Source organism: Diplotaxodon limnothrissa, linkage group LG11, assembly GCF_057381915.1.
Source record: "Diplotaxodon limnothrissa isolate DT_005_m linkage group LG11, D_limnothrissa_male_GT1.1, whole genome shotgun sequence".
Lineage (NCBI taxonomy): Eukaryota > Metazoa > Chordata > Actinopteri > Cichliformes > Cichlidae > Diplotaxodon > Diplotaxodon limnothrissa.
Window position 1 is genome coordinate 26038347 of NC_140606.1, and position 23050 is coordinate 26061396.

At 39.8% G+C, this 23050-nt stretch overlaps 1 protein-coding gene across 2 annotated transcripts; it reads left to right on the forward strand.

Annotated features, from left to right (window-relative positions):
* The first annotated feature begins 2331 nt into the window (after positions 1-2331).
* On the forward strand, positions 2332-22046 carry ptpn6 (protein tyrosine phosphatase non-receptor type 6). Of its 2 annotated transcripts, none has more exons than XM_085365482.1 (16): positions 2332-2851; positions 3169-3246; positions 4671-4793; positions 6195-6389; positions 9644-9827; positions 11049-11165; positions 11444-11572; positions 12961-13057; positions 13171-13250; positions 13379-13525; positions 15533-15664; positions 15777-15931; positions 19569-19636; positions 19769-19920; positions 20219-20283; positions 21767-22046. In XM_085365482.1, exons 2-16 carry the CDS (start codon positions 3239-3241, stop codon positions 21861-21863), a joined length of 1749 nt encoding a protein of 582 aa, XP_085221608.1. In that variant the 5' UTR covers positions 2332-2851; positions 3169-3238; the 3' UTR covers positions 21864-22046. The 2 variants fall into 2 exon arrangements, with proteins under 2 accessions (XP_085221608.1, XP_085221609.1); XM_085365483.1 differs by having other exon boundaries at positions 3221-3246.
* Positions 22047-23050: the final 1004 nt, after the last annotated feature.

Consider the following 23050-nt stretch of genomic DNA (forward strand, 5'->3'; position numbering starts at 1 on the left):
TCTCTGTGGAGCCTTGTTAATGTCAGAGTTCAGAAGAGAATGGACAGACTGCTTTGAGCTCACAGAAAAGAAACAGTAGCTCAAATAACCACTCATTACAGCCACAGAACAGCATCTCTGAATGCACAACATGCTGAACCTTGAAGCAGATAGGCTACAGCAGCAGAAGGCCACACCCAGTTCCCACTCCTGTCAACTAAGAACAGGACACTGAGGCTATGATTTACATGGGGTCACAAAAACCAGACAATGAAATTTTTTTCTCTCTCTTTTTTTCTCTTTTTTCTTTTCTGAGCCTTTTCAGTACCTGCTGATATTTTCCATCTGCTTTGTGTTGTTGAGGCTTAAAAAGTGTTGCTTTTCTTGGTACTGATGAGAAACCTTTCATCCATATCTACAACACATTGACCAAGCATCATCTACCAAAGTTCGCTTTGGAAACTTTGAAAACTGCATTCTGGCCTTTACAACCAGGTGCTGCTCACACAGTTTACACCTAAATGCACTGTTAATGACAATGAAATATTAGAAAAATGTCGCCTCATGCGATGAGTCTGCTGCAAAATTCAGATGATATCGTCAGAATTGGGTGTAAACAGCACAATAGCATGGATCCATCGTGCTTTGTATCAACATTTAAAGTGGCTGTTGTGGTGTAAAGATGTGAGGGATGATTCTTGGCACACTTTGGACCCTTAATACCAAGTGAGCATGAACAGCATAGCTTACCTGAGTGTTGTTGCTGACCTTTATGACCAGTGTGCCCGTCTTCTGATGTCGGCTTCCAGCAGGATAATGTGCCATGTCACAAAGCTCACAACTGGTTTCTTGAGCGTGGTAATGAGTTTTCTGTACTCAAATGGCCTCCACAGTCACCATGTCTCAATCCAATAGAGCACCTTTGGGATGTGTTGGAACGAGAGGTTCACATCATGGGTGAGCAGCTGACAAAGCTGCAGCAACTGTGTGATGCTGTCAGATCAATATGGACCAAAATCTCTGAGGAATTTTTCCAGAACCTTGTTGAGTCTAAGCCACTAAGAATTAAAGCAGCACTAAAGGCAAAAGCTCAAAGCAATAATTGGTAGGAAATGCAGCCTAAATGCTGCCTGACTGTTCCCCAATCAAAGCGGTGGCATTTAGTTTGAAACATACAAAAACAGAGAGGAACAACTCTTCACATTTAGAAACAAAGAAGTTGTGATTGTGAGGCTAAAATAACAATTTCTGTCACCAATCACTAATATTATCTTCGCTCTTCAGGCCTTTAATGAACAGAGCAGAAGTGCGTGTACTGTAAATTCCTCTAAACAGAAACAGTTTGATGCATTGCAACATACCGATGCATTGCAACACTCAGCAGACTGACCAAATCTGGGAAACATCCTTGTTGTCACTCTGAGGCGGTACAAAGACAAAGTGTGTGTGCACATTTCTGCCTGTGTCCCCCAGCCTGAGAACTGAAGCTTTGTGATGTTAGATGGGGAAGCCAGCTTCAACTGTTAAACATGAGAACCTCAGCGCAGAATAATGCAAACTGCAATAGCTTGTGTTAACCACGACCAGCAGCACCTGCAGGGCTCTGTGTGTGTGTGTGTGTGTGTGTGTGTGTGTGTGTGTGTGTGTGTGTGTGCGCAAGACAGAGAGAGTGTGTGTGTGTGTCTATAGGGGGGGTGAGGTGAACTATGTGTTGCAGTTTCTTCCACTTTGTCTTAACTTTTTTTTTTCACCCAGAGTTTAAGCACAGCTTCACTGTCAGCTTTGCAAATTTATCTGTAACGATCTTAAATTAAGACCGTTAGAATTGATTTCACACTTCAGCATGGCCCATGGGTATATATTCTTGGGAAAAGGAATTAAATATTTTGAATTCAAATTTGCCTTCTCAAGCCTGTTATAGGTAAATATGACATGCAAGTTAGATTCAGATTATCTGTGGTTCTTTAACTTTTTTTTTCATGTGTTTGCAGAGTAGCCAGACATTTCTTATGTGTGTCTGTGTTGCATTGCAAGAAACCTGGCCTCTCCTTGAAAATTATGGAGCAAAGATAAACATGTGGCATTAAATTATTTGCCTAATGCCAGTTTTCAGCTTCGGGTTTGGTGCTTCTGCCTCTGTAGTCTGATAATGAAAGGCGCTCACGCTTGCAGCTGAAAGCAGCACATGTGCGCACACACACACACACACACAGTTATGTATAAACATTTCTGCACACCGAGGGGGGAAGGTTAAACTGTGAATGAGGAAGCGATCTGTGACTCTGACCTTTGTGTGTTATATACACACCTGGAAGTAAAGCACAAACAGTCAACAGTGGTTGCAGACAGGTGGGCAGGCAGAGGGGAAAAGCTTTGCAAATGCTTAGTGAGAGACAAAGTGCGGGCTTGTTCACGCTGGCACGAGAAGCTCAAACTGCCTATTTGGTGGATGTTTTATTCCTGTAACTGAGCTGGAATTACTGGTGTGTCGCTCTGGCTTGTGATTCGCTGCCGAATGGAACCGTTTGAATCTCGCCTGCTGCCGTTTTTGTCGAGGTCTGCACAGAAAACTAAGCGATGGAGCGCCAGAGGGCACATGTTCATAGCTTAAAACGACACCGTTGTCAAATGTAACAAGTTGTTTTTTTTTGGTTGCTGTTGTGGTTGTCGTCTAAAAAAGTCTCTATCTGGTGGAGGAATTCCGGCCTGTCAGCTATTTTGGTTCCTGTCTTGCTTTCACTATTTTGTGAAAGGAGACGTAAAAAGGAAGGAAGAGGAGCGCGAGAGAGATCGACAGAGAGGAGGAGAGGCAGACGTATACAGTCTGTACGTCTTGTTGAGTGTCACTTGTTTGCCGAGGAAGCCGAGGAGAGTAAGTGTTTACCTGTTTTCCTACTGAGACTGAGGGGAGTAGGATGTAGGAAGAGGGTGGAGGCAAGAGTAGATGGAGGAGAATGGCATGGGCTGATGGTTGTTTTGTGAATGTGGCCTTATGCAGAGGTTAACATTAGATGGGAAATGTCGGTGTCTGAAGTCGAGTAAGTAAGTTAAAGAGTAAACGCACACGAATGAACCAGACTTAATTTCAGTTTTAGCGACCGTGAAGTGAGGAAGGCTAGTTTTTGTCTTAGATTAGTGATTTGAAAAAAAGAAGAAACGTATACTTCTGAGTTTACACATGTGACACAGGTACAAGCGGCTCCTGCTCACCAATCGCTCTTCTTCTTCTCTTTGGTCCCAGAAACGTTGACGAGACAACATGGTTCGGTGAGTCAGTCCCCCGCTGGACACTGTAGTACTCTGTTAGCCAGCTCTGGTCGTGTTCTTTGTGTTTTGTGCAAGCCGTAAAGACAACTTCTCTCTTTCCATTCTTCCTCCTGTGTCGTTCTCCAGCTGCCGACTCGTCCTGCTCTCTTCCCCTATCATGTGGTTGCCTTGTCTTGTCTGTTTGTTCTAAAAAAATGTGTCATAGATGATGTTTAAGTTCAGAGCTTTGAGTAAAACACCTGTTAGCCTCAACACTTGCCTTCTTTAGTGGTTCTGTATCACGTTCCCTTTGCATGAGCTGCCACTAGTGTGTATTGGTAACAGTATTACAGATGTTCTCCTTTTCAACCCATTCCCATATAAAGATCACTTTTGGCATCCCAAAGTTAAAGATTTCCTTGATTAAAATGGAAAATGTAATCATTTAAAACAAGTTGGGTTTTTTTTAATTATCTGTGAGTGTAGTTTTATGAACCTTGAATACACCCTACCCTTTTGACAGTGATGTATTCAAACTTGACTAATTCTAGTTCACCGTATTTGTCGCGAAAAACCCAAAGTTAGGATTCTCCAACATTTCTGGGGCCCGTTTTTGTGCCATGCTCTTGCAGTGAGCTGGTGAGGTGACTTTTCCTGATGCAGCGACATTCAAAATGTTCTTGCTGTTTTTTTTTAAAAAAAGCATTTTTAATCTAATGTGCATAAAATCTTTAAAAAGCAACGTTAGGTCTGTTGAATTTTTTTTGTGGTTAGCCACAGAGTGTTAGCCAACGTGTATCACACCTTTAAAGCAAACAAATGACAAACACCGTTTTGGTCCGGAGAGTTTGTGGATTTGTGGGTTATATTTGGACAGATGTGCTGCATAGTATCAATATTTCTGCTGCTGTTTTATTCCATTCTGAAATGCCTTATTGAAACGTTTAAACAGATGTCATTATGTCCTGTTTAATAGTAAATGATAACGAGAATGAGCGGAAAAAGTAATTTTGCATTTTCTGATCAAGATTAAAGTCTGTAAACGTGATTAATATGCATGCACAGCAAAAACTGCCGTTTTGACTGTGAACCATAACATATTAACTGTAAAATTGGCATAATCTAAAAATATCTAAAAATAGTAACAGAAGTTTGCAGCAATTAGATCAGAGATGTGCTAAAATTGGTGTTCGAAAGGCTGAACTACGTTTTTCTTTTTCTTTTTGTAGACCGGTGAGATCAGCCTCAAAGTTTCTGTGAGGATGTGCAGCTATTTTGCGTTTTTTTTGTGTGTTTTTAATCAGTTTACCTTATACTCGCGGCGATCCTGTGCACAGTTACTTGCGTGTTAATATGCATACGACATTAATCTCGTAAAGTCTTTTGTGGCGGCTTCGCATTGAGTGCATTTCTATGTTTTACACACTATATTTATGTCTATGCAGATGGTTCCACAGAGATATCACAGGCCTGCAGGCCGAGGAGATACTCAAGACTCGAGGCATTCATGGCAGCTTTTTGGCTCGGCCCAGTAAGAAAAATGTTGGCGATTTCTCCCTGTCTGTAAGGTAATAGAGCACCCAAAATCTTTGTTTGATTTTGTGAATTTTAAAGCTCGTGCTTGATGTGCATGATTCATCTCAAGATACCCCCAGCGCAAAAATTGGATTCCTGCATTCCCAGCTTCTTTAAATCCCTAAATTCCTACAATATAAAGTATTTCTCTATTTTTTGTCTTTTTCTTTTTAAATACAAAAAGAGATGCTGAATATTTGAGGACTCCATGTACTGCAGGTGTAAATGAAAGCACCCGCCACACTTTGTGATCATGACAAAGTCAAACTGTGAATTGTAAATTACCATTTTATTCCTGTTAAAATAGTACAGATAAATATATCTGATACCTGAAATAATCATCCTGAGTAGCAAAACCTTGTTTCACAGTGTTGGCTTATGTTGTGACTGTGCAGTAGAAGTGTGATACACTCACACTTGTGAAGGTCACATGTCAGAACTTTTTCCAAAGACAATATTTCTGTAGATGCTTTTGCAGTGTGTCAGTGGTCATTTCCTATAAGCAGGTCTTAAAGTAAAGCTACCATGTAGGTCAGTTTCATAATCCTGAAAGCTGAAATGACATAAAACATCTGTTCACTGATGATCCGAGAGGTAAAATCTGTTGTTTAAGAGACAAAAAGATGGAATAAATTGTAGCTTTTTTATATTTCAGAAACCATCGTCCAGTTTTTACACGTTAAAAAAAAAACACTTTTGGCGCTTTTGTCTTTTTTGGGTTGAAGGTTGGTGATCAAAACCACAGCTCCTCTCATTTACCAAGTCAAAGTACATTAAACCCATTAACCACCATCGGAGGATATTTTAAAAACACATTTTAGTTACACAGGTTTCTTTTTCCATCTTAGACACGTCTTGCAGATTGGAGCCTTTACACTGAATAGACACGAAACGGTAACATCCAGTTGCTCCAGTGCCAAGATAACAGTTTAAAATTTTGTCCCAAGCCTAAATTCAGTCGATGTTAAAGGGTATTTATTTCTTGAAGCCAAAGTCTTGTTAAATGCAAAAAGAAAAAGACTTTGGCAAGATTCCTGGTCCAAAGTGATAACAGGAAACACAATATATCTAGAAAAGTCTTTACTACTCAGGCAACCAGAGAATACAAAATATATACACCATGTGTTAAAGTGAAGTCACAGCCCAGCCTGACTGAGCATGCACTGACACACACACAGGTACTATACAGCACTGTTGGCTGCAGAATCTGTGAAATGCTCTGTGAGATTGTGGTTGAGTAATTTGTGGGCCGAGCGCCCTTGATCTTTTTTTTTTTGACAGATAAAAACGACATAAAATTTGTTGTGCAGGTCAATTTTTATTACACACTGTCAACAGGAAGTTTTATGCCAGGAAAACACTGACGGTTAGTTGGTGTGGCCTTATCTTCTCAGGGTGGGTGAGCTGGTGACCCACATCCGCATCCAAAATACAGGAGACTACTATGACTTATATGGCGGTGAGAAGTTTGCCACGCTGTCAGAGCTGGTGGATTACTACACGGCAGAGAACGGCATCCTGCAGGACAAGGACGGCACCGTTATCGAGCTCAAATATCCCCTCAACTGCTCCGACCCCACCACAGAGAGGTGTGTGCATCATTACGTCTCAGCTCTGTGTTCACTGTTCAAGCCCCAGCCGGTTAATGTGGCCCACAGTCACCGGCCTCTCTGCGCTGGCTCCACCTACACTTTCGGGTTAAGTTAAAACAGTGGTTAGTTAGGCGGTTGAGTCAAATATAGTCAACTGTGACCAGGTATATTTCCTCTGTAGTTGGGATAACAGGCATCATTTGTTGTTTCAATATTTCTTTCGGCTTTAATCTTTTCCTCTGTGGGAAACACTTTTGATCTGTGGCCAATTTTAAAAAAAATGTATATGTAATAGCAACTTTTCTTTTACCGTATGAGTCAGTAAAAACAAGTGCCCACGCTGTCGAGCTGTCGAGCTGTCGAGACTTTATTCCTACGCCAGTCTCCCCTGCCGCAGCTTGTGGATTACATACGAGCAGCATGTATTCTTTTCCAGGTGGAAACTTTATTTGCAATTCAAGTATTTCTTCAGAGAAACCCCCACAGGTTACATATAAAAAATGTAGCTCCCTCAAAACAATCGGATATGGCTTTGGGCCCCAAAAAACTAAGAAGACTCAAAAAATTTTACCTCATCCTTCCTCCCTGATTATTCCTAATCCATAATCCTGACATATGATCAAATATTCTGCGTGTTTTGGTTTAAATGCTGCATGACACTGTTTTAAGTGGGGTATTCACCCATGATCGACTCCAAAAACATCATCTCCTAGGGCTTCTCTTGAGCTCAGATTTTTAGTTCGGCTTAACATTTTACTTCCTCCAGAAGTATTTAAAAACACTTTTAACCCAGCTCCGGACATGCATCACACGCACAGTGATGATCAAACATTCAGGTGGTGTGTTTGTTGCATATAAATAGATTATTGCAACACTGGTTTTATTTTTTCCTCTTAATAGAAATAGATCAAAGTCAACCAGAATTCCCTCTAAAATTACTTCTATTTTTAATCAGAGGTGCCAAAAAAAAAAAAGAAAGAAAAAAAAAAGAAGGGAAATCAATATCTGGCATGAATTTAAATATGCAGTGATATCAGACTTTGACTCTTCTGATAGCGTAGATTTATTTTTAACCTTTGCACCCATGTATCCGAGAGATTCTGTCAGTACTTTACGCAGCAGTGCCGGAAGCATTGTTTATCTTTGTTCCCAGAACAGAGCAGTTTAAGTAAGTGAATGTGGAAAAAATAACCAGCAATTATCGTCCACGAAAGCCATTTTTTTGAGAGAAATATTAACAAATAATTTGAAACAGATTATGTAAATAAAGATTTTTATTTTTATTTAGGATGGAATGAACTCATAGAGGATATCATTTCGAACCGTTTGGAGAGGATCTTGTTACGAGAAGCTGCATAAGGAAGAGCCTGCCTTTTAACGCTTGAGTTTTGAGTGGTTTGGTTACAAATCAGCATTGCAGTCATTGCTGTAACAGGAGTAGTTCTTCACTAAAACGACCGCTTTTAAATTTAACCTAAAAATGTGTTTTCAAATGCAGGAATTTTAGTCGCGTAGCAGAGTTTGTAGCAGTTATCATGCTGCTTCCTAAAACACTTTTTTTCCGTTATTTCATTCTTGCTGATGTCTGACGTGTCTGCTAAATATAGCCACAGATGATACAGATTTTCTAACGTCTTTGTCTGCGTTCACATCAAAGGACAATCTGCCCTTCTGCTATACACATCCAAATCTTAATCTATGTATTGTTTGACAAAAACAACATCAGAAAGCTTGCATATATATATTCTTAGAGCTTATATGCGCAGGCTTTTGAACGCTATGACATTGCTGCTAGAGGTGGCGGCTAATTGACGGTATATTCCTCCAAGCTGGAAACATTGTGCGACTCTAGGCTGCTTAAAGTGGGTTAATGTCCAACTTGTAGTGGTAAAGTTGTACACTTTGACTCCTTTTATGACTCAAGGAGAGGACACTGCTTTCTGTATGTGTGTATTATGGTGTGTTTCACCCAAACTAGATGCTCTACCCTGTGCCCCCCCTCCCTCCCCGTCCTTCTCTCTCTGTCGGTTGTCTAACTTCCCTTTTGTTGCTGCGGTTGGAAACTTTAAGTTTTGACACTTTTGAAAGCAATGGCCAGACCCTGCTTTGCCTTCCTCTATTGCACACTCCATCATGTTCTTGCTCACTCACTTGCTATCTTCCTCATCTAACCCGAACTCTCTCTCGGCTCTTTGCAGAGCACAGTTACCTCACCAGGTTGCATTGTGATGCAGTCCTCTTTATATGAGAGTTCCTATTTACCTAGAAGCTTAACGCTTCCTAGAAAAAGGACAAAAGTGCTCTGAGGACAATTATCATGTTCAACCTCACACAACACATGCATATTTAAACTGTGCTAAAAAAATTTTTGACCACTCACACGCACAGCTGCTGTTTTCTGCTGCACAGCGTCTGTAAAACGGAGCCAAAACGACCTCTTTTTTTCTGTCTTTGCTGTTTTTCTTGCACACTGCCTTAAATAAAAATCACCAGGTGCAGTCTCTATTTATTTTTCTTTGTAAAAGCATGCTGTGTGATTTGGCAAAGAAGTAAATCTTGAAAAAAAGAAAGAAGGGAATTATTAAAAGCATGCAAAAACTACTTGCAACACACAAAAAAAGAAGAAAAAAAAAACAAAGCGTACTTATCTGTGGATGATAAACCGGGGGGAGTCTATAAATACTTTGTCCTCTTCAGCCACGAAATCTGTCATCAGAAATTTTCCGACCGCAATGCAGGAAGTTTAGACGAAGAAATCGAGAACTGTGCCTAAAATTAAGTCACAGCCCAGCCTGACTGAGCATGCACTGACACACACACACACACACACACACACACACACACACACACACACACACACACACACGAAGTAAGTGTTGGACATAAAAATACACTTGACCTGCTCTATAACGGTAACATCTGTGTATTTTCTCTCGCTGTTTATAACTCCTCTAATTCTCCCGATTCTGTTGTGGCTTTCTATTTCTATTTTACTGTACGGTACGCATAACAGCCCAGTGAACCACATCAGTGTCTCTCTGACAACCGCTCAGGCTTGAATGCCTTTAATGCAGCACCCATGGCGCTACCGGTTCTTAGCTCACGTGTAGAAAGCAGTAAGAAGGAGGTTTTTTTTGTTTTTTATTTTTGTGTCTAAAATGTCAAAGTTATCTTGCAGTGCTCACAAGCCAAAAATCTGCAGGAGACACAAGTTGCCATTTTAATATTAAACAAGTGTGCATGTGTCTCAGGTGGTACCACGGTCACCTGTCAGGGCCCAACGCCGAGAAGCTGCTCTCTGTGAAAGACGAGCCAGGGACCTTCCTGGTCAGAGAGTCGCTGTCCAAACCTGGAGACTTTGTCCTCTCTGTTCTGACGGACGAGATCAGCAAAAGCGGAGGAAAGAGGGTCTCGCACATAAAGATAATGTGCCAGGTGGGTGCCATGCATGTTTCAGTGGCAAATACGAATGCATGAAACCAGGGTATTGTTTTTCTTTATCACTGTCTTAGTGTAAACGTACAGAAACAAGAGACCTTGAAACTGCATCCCATCACAAAAATACTGAGGGACATTCCCGTATATGTGCAACTCACGTTGAAAAAAGGTTTTAGGTCTCATTTCCCCTTCTTATGTAATAAAAGACTTTTTTCTCATACTTCAGCTACTGATGAAATAAAAAAAATAAAAAAAGCAGTGTCATGTTTTAGTGGAAATAGACAAACAGATGAAACCCAACCTTATCCTGATATCAGTCTTTGTTTACACAGCCACAGCAAACAACTGCCAATGATACTCACAAAAACGTCTCACATGGCCGACTCATTTTCATAGATTGTGTCTTTCCGCCATTGGTCACTATCAGGGCCTTTGCATGTTATTTTTAACCACGGCACACCTCACAGAAAACACTCCTCGGCCTGCATTTAAATTGGTTACATGTTTTGTGCACTGCTGGGGTTAACAAGATTAATATAAGATTAGTGGTGGGGTCACAAAGGGGCTTTTCACAAGCACGTGGCAGAGATCAGGCGAGTTTGCCGGCCACACTGCTCTGAATCGTCGGCTGCTGCAGAAGGTTGCTCGCTGCCTGAGGAAATCGGCTTTGTAGCAACTGTAAAACTGAGAATTTTGGGCAGTCTAGCATTGACGCATTTTTGTAGACATGCTTTGAATATTGTTTGCATGTGCATGTCACAGAGGGATGCTCTCTGACAGCTCTTTTGTACCAAAACCTTTCTTATTTACTTTGGATTGAATCGTGTATGCTCCTTAATACACACCTATTCTACACTCTTATACCGTCTTGTACCATACAGGCCATCTCAATTTGGTGACCTATTCACAGAATTTCTGCAGAATTTCCCATGTCTCCCTTTGACATGTCAAACACTGCCCCAGGATCCACCTGCAGGTTTCGGGGCAATATCTACTCATCACTTCCCAATTTATGTGTTATATTTATGACACATAACTTTATGTGTCATATTTGAAATATGAAAGAGTTTGGAGCCTAGATGTTAAACTCTAAACATTTTAAGCTCGGGTTGTCTGACTGAACTCCAATTTTGCTTTGTCTTTAATTGTGGGTTTTCACTTGGCCGTCTTTGAAACTTTTTTTGTTGTTGTTGTCGTTGACATGATTGGTGTGTGCAGAGTGACAGGTATACCATTGGAGGCTCAGACATGTTTGACACGCTGACAGACTTGGTGGAGCACTACAAACGCAAAGGCATTGAGGAGATCTCTGGAAACTGGGTTTACCTCAAACAGGTGAGATAAACTATAGACAAATTATGTCAATAGACCAGAAACTCTAAAAGTGTGAGTGATGTCTGAGGTAAATGTCACATGAAACCATGTTTGAATCTTATAAAACGAGGGCAGGATGTCTTCTTTGTAAATTATTTTAAAAGACGAGCAGCACAGCCCACAGATAGGAAACATTACTCACTTGTTTGCGTTTGTCTTAATTATGACGATGTGTAACGCGCTCATTGGCTTCTTATTTCCTTTAATCTCTAATATAAAATTTTCCTTCCCTCCCTCAGCCGTATTACTCCACTAGAGTGAACGCAGCAGATATTGACAGCAGAGTGAAACAGCTGGACCAGACCACACAGAAGCAGCAGGATGGCGAGGGAGAGAAGAGCAAGGCGGGCTTCTGGGAGGAATTCGACGTAAGATTTAATCCAAACTTATTGCTGTTTCACACAAAGCATTAGCATAAAATAGACCACACATCAGCATTTTATAAACCAACAGAAATTGCCATCAGGCTTTGGTATTTTACTTCCTTGTGGGGCCTAAACAACTGTACAGGCAGTATGCTACCATCTTGTGGTTGGAGAATACACTAAATATGGGGCATTCAAAGCTTCATTTGCAGCTTTGATCACCACACAAGCAGAACATTTAAGTGTTTCTTTTCTTTTCATCGATTCATTTTGAACTTCTGTTGATTTACTTGTCAAACCAGGTAAAGAATATTAGTAAATTTAAACCCTCGTGGCTTTATTTCATTATTTCATTAAAATGTAAATACTTAATGGAAAGATTGTAAACTAATTTCCAAAACCAGAGTCAGAAATTCTTTTACAAAAGAACATTTTAATCGAAAAATCAGTTCAAAGGATTTTCTGGAGAACTAAACTTATCCTTCAAGTTTCTCCTATAGTGGTGAAATCATCGTGGACCGCACACGGCCCACTTTGATCCATGAGGTATTTTAACATTGCAGTTTCAGCAGTATATTTAATTTTTTGAACATGATAAAATGAATGTGTAAAAGCAGTAGCTCATGTCCAGACTGTCCCTGTAGTTATAAAACAGAACTTTTTTGTTAATTCACAGAAAATGTTCTATTTTCGTGTTTTTAATTGTGAATTCACTAGAAACCCAAAACTTTTTATGTTAGATAGTGAAAAAACAGAAACCTTTGTCAGTTAATTGTTTAGCCACGACTTAATTACATTGGTGTAGTATGAAAAACCTTAGTCATTTTTAAATGACTAAGAATGTAATAAACATGCAAGAGGCCAGTGACAAAGTACGCATGGGAAACTAAAGGAAAAGAAAAGAAAACTATTCCCATTCCAAGTAATCCTTTTCTGTCTGTGCAAGGAAAAAGACATTTGTTTGTAGCATGCTGTCACTCTAGTAAGCAGCCCATGTCAGTCATGTGACTGATGGTGCATAAAGATCACCATACGTAGATGGATTTGTGTCTTTTGGGGAGGAAGGGTCATCCAAAAAAAATGTAAAAATGGACAAACATTAATTCCTGTAGATACATTTATGAACTCATGTCCAGGACTGCAGTACAGGACATGAGTTAATGGGTTATTATTGACAAAGTGGGTGTAGCCTAGGCTAGATTAACATGTCCTTTTGTATGCTACATGTGAGAAAGGACATGTTCAGGCCTTCTGCTGACCTCATTTTTCTGTGAAAACAGCTGTTGTTATCATTTCGTGTTAGTATAAAACTGTAACATGCGTTGGTTTGTATATGGAGCATACTGCACAGGTCACAGCAGGCATCACGCTGTCATCCTCTCTCCTGCCAGGCTCTTCAAAAGTTGGAGGCAAAGGTGAAAAAGAGCAGAGATGAGGGCCAAAGACCTGAAAACAAGAGCAAAAACAGATACAAGAACATACTTCCATGTGAGCGCATTTTTATTTTATCATTATTATTCTCTGAATTAAAGAAATCAACACAGAGCTAACTTTCCCACTGTTTCTCAATGAACTTCTTTCCACTTTTTTCCTCTCACAAGTCAATGACACCAGGGTCATCTTGGAGGACAGTGATCCCAATGTTGTGGGTTCAGATTACATCAACGGCAACTATGTGAAAGTAAGAATCCAAAGCCACTGAGCTCATAGAAACACAGCGTGACAAAGACACAGAAGAAAACTGTGATATTTGTTGCTTTGAAGTCTTTCTTGGTTCCGAGTGTGCATTGATTCGCTCTGTGTTTGCAGAACAAACTGCAGGAATCCGAAGATCAGAAAGTTTACATTGCCACTCAGGGGTGTCTAGCAACAACAGTTAATGATTTCTGGCAGATGGTATGGCAAGAGAGGACCAGCGTGATCGTGATGACAACAAGAGAGGTCGAGAAAGGACGGGTCAGTATAGCAACATCCATGCATCCTTTTTTTCCACTTATCCAATACAGGGTCACAGTTGGGCTGGAGGCAGGGTACACCCTGGACATGTTACCAATCTATCGAAAAGTATCAGAATAATTAATATAATAAAATAAAAGCAGATTAGGGACTTTTACATTTTTGTTTTGAGGGTTTTTTTTTTTTGTGCTTTTTGAATGAATTTGTGAGCTGATCAGGACATCCTTAAACGCTTAATTTGAGCATCGGGTTTTGCCTTCAAAATGGCCTTAAGTCTTCATTTCATAGATTGGTGCTAGATCCTCAGACATTTTGATCCACATTGGCATGAAAGCATCACACAGTTGCTGCAGATTTGTCTGCATTATGTGAATCTCCTGTCCCACTGTATCCCAAATGTGCTCTACGCGGAGCACTGTGGAGGCCATTGGAGTACCGAGAGCTTACTGTCATCTTAGGAAACTAGTTTGAGAACACTGCACTCTGGTCAAGGGATGGACATGTTCAGTAGCAATACTCAGGTAGCTTGTGCTGAATGCTGAATTGGTACTAAGGGGGCGAAAGTGTGACAAGAAAATGTCCCCCACACAGTTATACCACCAATCAGTCTGAATTGATGATGAAAACGCAGGATGGATCCATGGATTCGTGTTTTGTTTTTTGTTTTTTTACATCAAATTCTGACCCTACAATCCAAATGATGCAGCAGAAAATTAAGACTCATCAGACCAAACAAAGTTTTTCCAGCCTTCCAGTCTAATTTTGGTGAGCGTGTGTGAATCATAGCCTCAATTTCCTGATCTTAGTTGACAGAAGCAACACTCAGTGTGGTCTTCTGCTGCTGTAGCCCATCTGTTTCAAAGTTCAACATGTTACAGATTCAGAGATGCCCTTCTTCATGCCTGCGTTGTAATGAGGTTTTTATGAGGTTTATCTGTTGCCTTCCTATCAGGTCAAAGCATTTGGGGTTACAGGTGTTTGAACAGATATACCTAATAAAGTGACTGGTAGACATTTAATTATACTCTAATACATTTATTTCAGTTTTTTATAGTGTGCTGATTCTTGTTTGTGTTTCACACCTGTTGCGTGTTGTTGGCTGGAACCTGTAAAACTGATGATCTATAGTAGAGGTGTCAAACATAAGGCCCAAGAGCCGGAAATGAGCGGCCAGACAGTTCAGTGTGATTGTAATGTGAAAATTATAAAGAAGGAGAAATTTTGGACTTTTATCTGTGCCTATCATGTCCCAAAGTAATTAGCTAAAACAAACAATTATTTACAAGTAATTAATTATTGTGTATCATTAAGCTGAAAGAAAAGAGACAAATTTGGAGGGTATTTTTAATAGTATGAGGTAATAGTTTCATTGGTCTGTGCCACTTAACATTATGTGTATGTGGCTTTTGATGTAAAATACACTGATTATCCAGCTCTCACATATTAGCTGCTGTGTGCATGTTAGGTGCTAGACAACTGACTGACAACTTAAATCCAACATTTGTAAGTGGTTTTCACACTTACCATGCTGCCCTGATCTTAAGCCTTTAACCTACTGAGTGAATTCACAGTGTGATTGGTCGCCATGTTTTATCCCTTACACCCCCCCCCAAAAAAAAAAAATCTTGGGCGTGAGAAAGTGGCTGAAGCCAACAATTTCCTGTTGTGTGCTATGTGTGAGAAAAGCCACCTTCATACATCACCCTGACCTGCGCCCCCCGACACGGTCCATTTATGCTCATGTGTGAAAACACTTCAAAAGCATGCGTCATCTGACTACTTCCCTCTTAAAGTAACCCTCGTTTGTCCTTCGAGAGAAGACTGGTAAACAATGATCAGCGCGAAACTACTTTAAATAGTTGTCTGCATGGCTTTTAAGTTAAAAGTGGAAGCACAGAAAAAAAAATTACTATAATTGGAAAGACAACCATGATTTTTAAAAAGCCTGAGATGTTAGTTGATTTTGAAGTGACGCTTAAGGTGAAGTTATTTTTCATTTTTGTGCAGAATAAATGCGTTCCATACTGGCCTGAGCTCCACTCAACTAAGGAGGTGGGCCGCTACGTGGTGAGCTGCGAGCTAGAGAGGGAAGCTGGTGATTATAAAATCCGAGTCCTGGAGATCGCACCCCTGGACCAGGTGACCTACAAACAACTAACTCTCACCTCACTGTGGTTCCTCATCTCTGCACACCTAATGATTTCTACAGGTTTTGACCTTTCTTGTTCCCCCCCCCCCCCCCCATTCTTAGCCAAAACATGTTCGCAAAGTGTGGCACTACCAGTACCTCAGCTGGCCAGATCACGGCGTCCCTCAGGAATCAAGCGGTGTCCTCGGCTTCCTCACTCAAGTGAACTCTAAACAGGCTGAATTTCCTAACGCCGGTCCCATGATCGTCCACTGCAGGTACCTAACAGCTGCAACCCACACTCTTCACTGAATATTTCACTTCTCAAATCCTTTCTACTTTAAACAAGTGATGTGGAAAACATCTGCATTTTAAATACAGTAGACATATCAAAGCAACACTGTTTCTTTTCTTTTTTTTTGCAAAGTGCTGGGTTTCATAATCCTTAATTAGGTGATAATACTTAGAGGTTTAAGATTAAAACAAGCACATTTTCTGGATTAAGATTAGTAGTAACTAAACAAAAGGCTTCAAGTTTACTGACAGTTTATCCTACTGGAATTTTCCCAATGTGATTTAAAAGATGCTGAGGCTGCTTGTGCTTCCTTAAAGAGATTTTGGATGTCGGTCAAGTGATTATGTGATCCCCGTGTTAGCATTTTTGAACGATACAGACATGTTTAAAAAATGAAGTATGAAGAATTTAATACTTTACCCAACACAGGACTCTGCATGCAACAGCATGATGTTTCCTTCACTTAGATTTTTGCCTGATAATGTATAAATATAGAATATTTTCAAATGAAAACAAGTAAAGACTTTAAATTAATTTTTTAAAATCTCTCCTACTCTCAGATTGGTTATTTGGGAGTGCCTATCTCATCAGCTAATAATATAGCATCAAGTCCACATTTCTGACATTTCCTAGACAAACCTATTGATTTAGAAAATATTTTTCTGATTAATAATTAATAACAAATGATTTTAACACTTGATTTTAATTTTGTTTTAAAGCTTCATCCTGGCCTTTCTTCTTTTTTTTTGAAACAACTTGTTTGTTTGTTTTTTTGTAGTTTTACATATTTCAAACTAGTAAAAGTGTAAGTTTAGTTGTAAAATCCTGTGCACTTTCCCCTGCACAGGGCCGTGGATGAGTCACAAATGAGCCATTTGTTCAGATCACTGGATATAGTAATCCAGTAACAGGATCAAAATTGTATGATTCTCATGAGGCTCTGCAAAAACAAAATGGCTTAAAAAATATTCACAAATGGTTGCATGTGTATTTTTTCTTTAGAGAGAAATAAATATAGATTTGTGACTAGTGATTCAGAAACAACATAATAATAATGTATACTTTATTGATCCCTGTGGGGACAAATTTCTCTCTGCATTTAATCCATTCACTCAGTGAAGCAGCAGGCTGCCACCAATCTAGCACCCAGGGAGCAATGTGTAGGGACGACGCCTTGCTCAGGGGTACCTCAGGGTAGCTGTTAAGTGGATTCAAGCCCCTGACCTTCCCATCATGGAGCGACCACTCTACCTACTGAGCTATCTGTGCCCTGTTTTTGTCGGGAAGTTTATAATTGGCATTAATGGTGCTGTGACAAGATGAGTTTTTCTCTTGCAGCATCATGAGACTGACATTTGTGGTTCTTGGAGAAACGTCTCAATAACTACTGAATAGATTTGCATTGATTTTAGTCCTCTTATGCCAGTCCCTTCCCAGCGTTCACTACTATTATGGTGTGCATTACTTTGATTTATGACCAATTTTAGCTTTGCATTGGGTTTTGCTGTATGTAAGCCAGATATTAGATGATAAATGTTGCACGTGTTGCACATGGTAAGCACCAGTATTGATTGAGTAATGCGAGCCTGTTGGCATCTCACTGAGCTGTGAGTGTAACTGCCTCTAGGTCAGTGCTGCCTGTGTGAAAATGTAATCGGAGAAATATTCTGTGGACAGACTGAGACAAAAGCTGAATCCTGTTACAAACTTACACAGCAACTAATATAAAGAACATCATATCAGCAGTCAAACATGGTACTGATAGTGTGATGGACCTGCATGACTTGCTGCAATTGATGGAACCATGAATTCTGCTCTCTACCAGAAAATCCTGAAGCAGAGTGTGTCCGGCCATCAGTTTGTGTCCTAAAGCTCAGTCGCTGTCAGGTTATGCAGCACTACAAATATTGGAAACACACCAACAAGTCCACCTCTCAGTGTCTCAAAAACAAAAGAAAGCAAGAAAGGAACAATAGTTTTGGAGTGGCCTTGTTAAAATCTGAACTTAAATCGGATTAAGACGCTTTGGCATAACCTAAACAACTGTTTCATGCTCAAACCTCTTCCACTGTGGCTGAATTAAAACAATTCTCTAGAGAAGAGTGGGACAAAATTCCTTCACAGCGATCTGAAATAATCATTGACAGTTATTGCAAATGCTTGATTGCAGTTTTTGCTGCCAAAGGTGGCAAAACTAGTTTTTCACAAAGGGGCTTGGTGGTTTGGATCTCTTTTTTCCACTTAACCTCTGGGGGGTCCTAGAAAAATGCATACACTATCGGGCTTAGAGCCACAAATCGACCACGCCCTAAAAAGCGCTGTAAAAAATTTATATATTAATATTTTTTTCCACTTTAAATTAGCCAATCTTTTAGACCTACTTCTCCTTGAAATATTCATGTCAAGTTTTAATTACATTTCGCGGATTTTAACCCTTTTAATTGCAGTTTAATTACATGAGCGCACCGTTTTTTTTAGCCCCCCAAAACAAAACGAAATATTTAAAAAAAAAAACATTTGAAGTAATATTTGATTGTTATTATAATTAGGCCTTTAGATGGACTAAAGATTGGCACCAACCTTCATTTCGATCGCCTTTTATTTTTTTTTTCAGGACCAGAAAATGGTCTCCAGGCGGCAAATGCTCCTCCTCTAGGCCGAAATCAGTGCATCCTCCCGGGTTAACTCCCGACGATGACCGGGGCATGTTGCGTCGGACCCCTTTTTCCAACACACACGTCCGGTACCACGTCACAACAAATACGTCATTTCCTGTTGATTAAAAAAAAAAAAAAAAAAAAAAAGCACCCTCAAACGGTCCTAGGGGCCCAAAATGGTCCCGCCCGATCAGCGGGCGAAGCCGCTGCTGCACGCCGGAAATGAGGCTTCGTTTCCCGCAGGTCTGTTTAAGCAGCCCGCTGTTTTCCAGCCCGGGGTCAAATGTGGAGCAAGGGCGCCACCCGGTGGACAAATAAAAAAATTACAACTCTAAGGCCAGTACTGCAAACGGAAACGGAAACATAACCGATCACGATCGATTTGACCGTAATTTTTTTGCCGTGAAAAATAGCGTTTATAATGGGTTTCAATGGGGCACAAATCGACCACTAGGACCGATAGTGTAAGTTTGTCTGTAGCTTAGCCACTGAAGCTAATTTCCGGAAGTCATACTGAAATTTTAACAGTAAATGTGACCGAACTTTTTTTTGCAGACTTTCGCTATATTCCATTCAACACAGTGCAAATGGCATGTAAATGAACAATGAAAAATGGCACAAATCGACCCAAGACCACCCAGAGGTTAATAAAACAGCATTTTGTGTTTACTTGGGTTGTCTTTGTCTAATAATAAAATCTGTTTGATGATCTGAAACATGAAAGTGACAGACTAAGAAATTGGGAAGTTGGTAAGTACTTCTCAAAGCACATTGTTATTGATGTTTGTATTGCACTTAGAAGAGATCTTACTGTTGCACATGTTGGTTCAGTATCGCCGCTTACTAGAACACTTAATGGACTTTGCATCATTAATCCATTTGTGCTTTCTTTTCTGGTCCAAATTTCTGACCTGTTTGTCTCCGTGGGTGAGATTAACTTTGCTTCTTTTGTGATTTTTGCAGTGCTGGTATTGGTCGAACGGGCACAATCGTGGTAATTGACATGATCATCGAGACCATTGATACTTTAGGTAACAATACAGTAAAGAAATATGTTCTTGATAAATCAGTCAAGTAAAAATGAAACCATTCGACGTGTTTTACTCTTTGTTGCTGTGCCTCCGTTCACCGCCTTCCTTTTTTTCACTTCCCTTTCATTGCAGGTCTGGACATTGATATTGACATTGCGAAATACATTCAGATGGTGCGAGAGCAGCGCTCCGGTATGGTGCAGACTGAGGCCCAGTACAAATTCATCTACCTGGCTGTGGCTGAGTACATACAGATCGCCAAGGCCAAAGACTCCGCCTCAATGGTGAGAGGAGCAGAGAATCTAGTCACTGTGGCTCAAATATAGTTTAAAATTGGGAAACATAGAAAAGAGGCTGTGAATGAGTGTTGGCTCATTTCATCATTGATTTAAACACTACAGTGGAGCAGTTCAATGCCAGCAGAATGATAAGTTATCAGAGTCCCTCATGAAAGATGAACGTTGACCCAAAGACGCGAAAACAGTCGACCACGCAGACTGATCCAGCAACGTGACCTCACTCCCTGTTTGACTAATTCTTTCTCAGTCACTTGTGAAACGTCTTTGCCTCTCTCTTCCTCAGGAAACCGAGACCGAGTATGGAAATCTCCAAATCAAACACCAACCAGCGGGCAGAGTGGTGTCAAAGTGAGTGACTCTGTGTGTGTGATTGTGAATCGAGTGTCCCGAATGCACTCACGTTGTTCCTCTAAATCTCACACTGCCACCCTATTTTTGTTTAAAAACACGATCCGTCTTCGGGTTCATGTCTGCAGTTTCTGGAGGAAGAACTGATTTACAGTCTTGTTTCATTAACGTGGGGAGCTATCGGCGAGTAGTTCGTACTCTAGTTTAAACCAGTTAAACCAATTAATTAACCAATTAAAATCTGATTTATGTGTTTAAATATTCTTAGAAAAACAGATTGATTCATTTTAATTTAATAAAGGGACATCAGTACAAGAGGAAATTAGAAAGGATTTTACTTTTGAAAGATTTTTTGTGGCAATTTTGGCCTTTTCTTTTTTATTATGTTAGAAAAGATACAGAGAGGAAATCAAGAAATAGGCAGGGCTCGACCCAAATATTTCATTATTTAAATATTGTGTAGTTCCCTGTGTAGGTAGTGCAAAAAAGGACAGGTGCTAACCTCATGGAGATAAAATCTCTGCAATGTAAAAATACTAATGAGAGAAACACTTGTTTAGTTTTCAGTCGACATCAGTAGACCTTTGACCTTTTTATTTGTTGGGGTTTTTTTCAGGCCGGTTTCAGAGCTCTCTCTGGAGCCATAAAAGACTTTCCACAATCTTGTTTTTTCGTAGATGATTCATAGATGTAGTAGCGCGCCTCAATACCTGTAAAGAGAAAATAAAAGTAGAATTCAGCTGATTTGGTCTTTAGCGTTAGGTCCAAAGACAAGTTTAAGAAGGAACGATTAAAGATCAAAGCAGCTGATCTGACTATTAGTCAAACACAGGTTGTGTATAAAAGATGGACACAGACACTCTTCTGAAGCCTCACATTGAGCTTTTTGCCCCTCATAACACTTTAGAACCCAGCCCCAAGTGGCTGTTTGAGAAAGTGCAGTTTTTTGGCTCTACTGCACTGGCCACTTGGTCAAACTCCAAAAACACTGGATCCTACATTTGCTACATCCTGCTTTATGAGCTTGAAGCACAAGTATCCTGCTAAAAGCTGCTTTCAGCCATCATGATGACTTAATGCAAAGAGGACTTTTAATGGATGTAGGTGTAAAAAAGTGTAAAAAATGTTTTTTTTACATTTTGCACTGTGTGAATGAATGAAGTCATATTGTTTACCTGTTGTCTGTTGTGACCTCTGGACTATGAGATGCTCATACTGGACGAGGCTTTTAATGAACTTAATTATTAGGAGAAAGCAGACACACATTGGCCGGTTCACTGTAACGCTGTAAACTTTGACCCACTTGGAGAGCTGAATAGATGGCCTGCAGCTTTGAGTGATGGATTGTTTAAACGTTTCTCATGCAGCGTGACCTTCATTAATCTCTCCACTCTCTCTGATGCGTTTCTCACAGATCTGTGTTTAATCAGTCTTGGCGGCTAGGATGAAATCACTAATCAGCTTTCTCTTCGGCTCTTTCCAGAAACAAAGAGGACGTTTACGAGAATCTGTCAAAAGGAAAGAAAGACGCGAAAAAATCAAAGTCGGACAAGAAGAGTGGCTCCGTGAAAAAGAGATAGAAGACTGGGAGGTTTTATCAAAGTATGTCATGTTATATTTATGCAGACACCCTTGTTAATGCAATCTATTTGTTGAAGCCTTACGCAAAATAAAAGGAAGGTTCAGAAAAACAGCATAACTTGATGACATCGTCTATGCTACATGATTGCTTGGCTGATGTTTGTTCAAAATAAAGGCGGGCTGTGTGTACACTTTCTGTGCTGCATCTTTATTTATGTCTGTTCTCCAAGATGAAACATCAGAAGCTATAAGGCATGCAACACCGATGGGAGCTTCTCCCTGTTTGCAGTTCAAGCAGGAGGGATTCAGCACTGGTTTTCATTCAGGAGGGAAAAACATTTTTAATTTCGCTTTACTTCTGTTTGCATAAAGAAAACTGGTGTCAGGTTTTAATTTTAGCGAAACATGAGCAGTAGTAGTATGAATCTCACACAGTTTTAGCAAAACTATACGAAACCATAAAAATTCTCTTTTGTTTTTATTTATTTTTTATTTTATTTTGCATTTATTCAATTTCTAAAGCTTCTCTGGGTTGGACCATTTATAAACTCATCAAATTCATTTTCAGTTAGAAGCATTAAGCAGACTTTTTCTGCCTCTCTGGAAGTTTCGCCCACAGCAGGTGTTATTGAATTTGTATTTTCTACTCTAGTTTTTATTTTTGTTTTGTTTTTAATTTTTGTTTTGAATTCAGTTTAATGTCAGAGTGGCTTTGCTTGTTTCAGTTTCCTTCTTATTGTTTGAAAATGTTTTGTTTTAAATGAGTTTTTATTCATTTCAGTGTTACTTTTAGTCTTTTGAAGTATTATTTTAAGGAAAATCCCCACAGCCATTGCAACAAATCACATAACTTACTGAAAGCATTTGACTCACAGTCATGCAGTCATGATAGAAAATCTTACTAAATTAGCACATCCTAAAACTAAGGATATTTTCTCTAAAATTATTTATTTGAGTTCAAAAAATTGTTTTAGTTTCTATTTTCATTTTTTCTTACATTTACCCAGTTTCTGTTTGCAGAAACCAACAGACTGCTCAGACCTCCTTTAAATCTCAAATTGATACTGATTATGTAGCTAACTTTGGTATTGATCTGATACCAAGTAAATACAGGCCCAGCATTGGCGATGCCAGCACCGATACTTTTAACTTATAAAGGCAGTTGTAGAGGAGAGTAGTGTGTCAT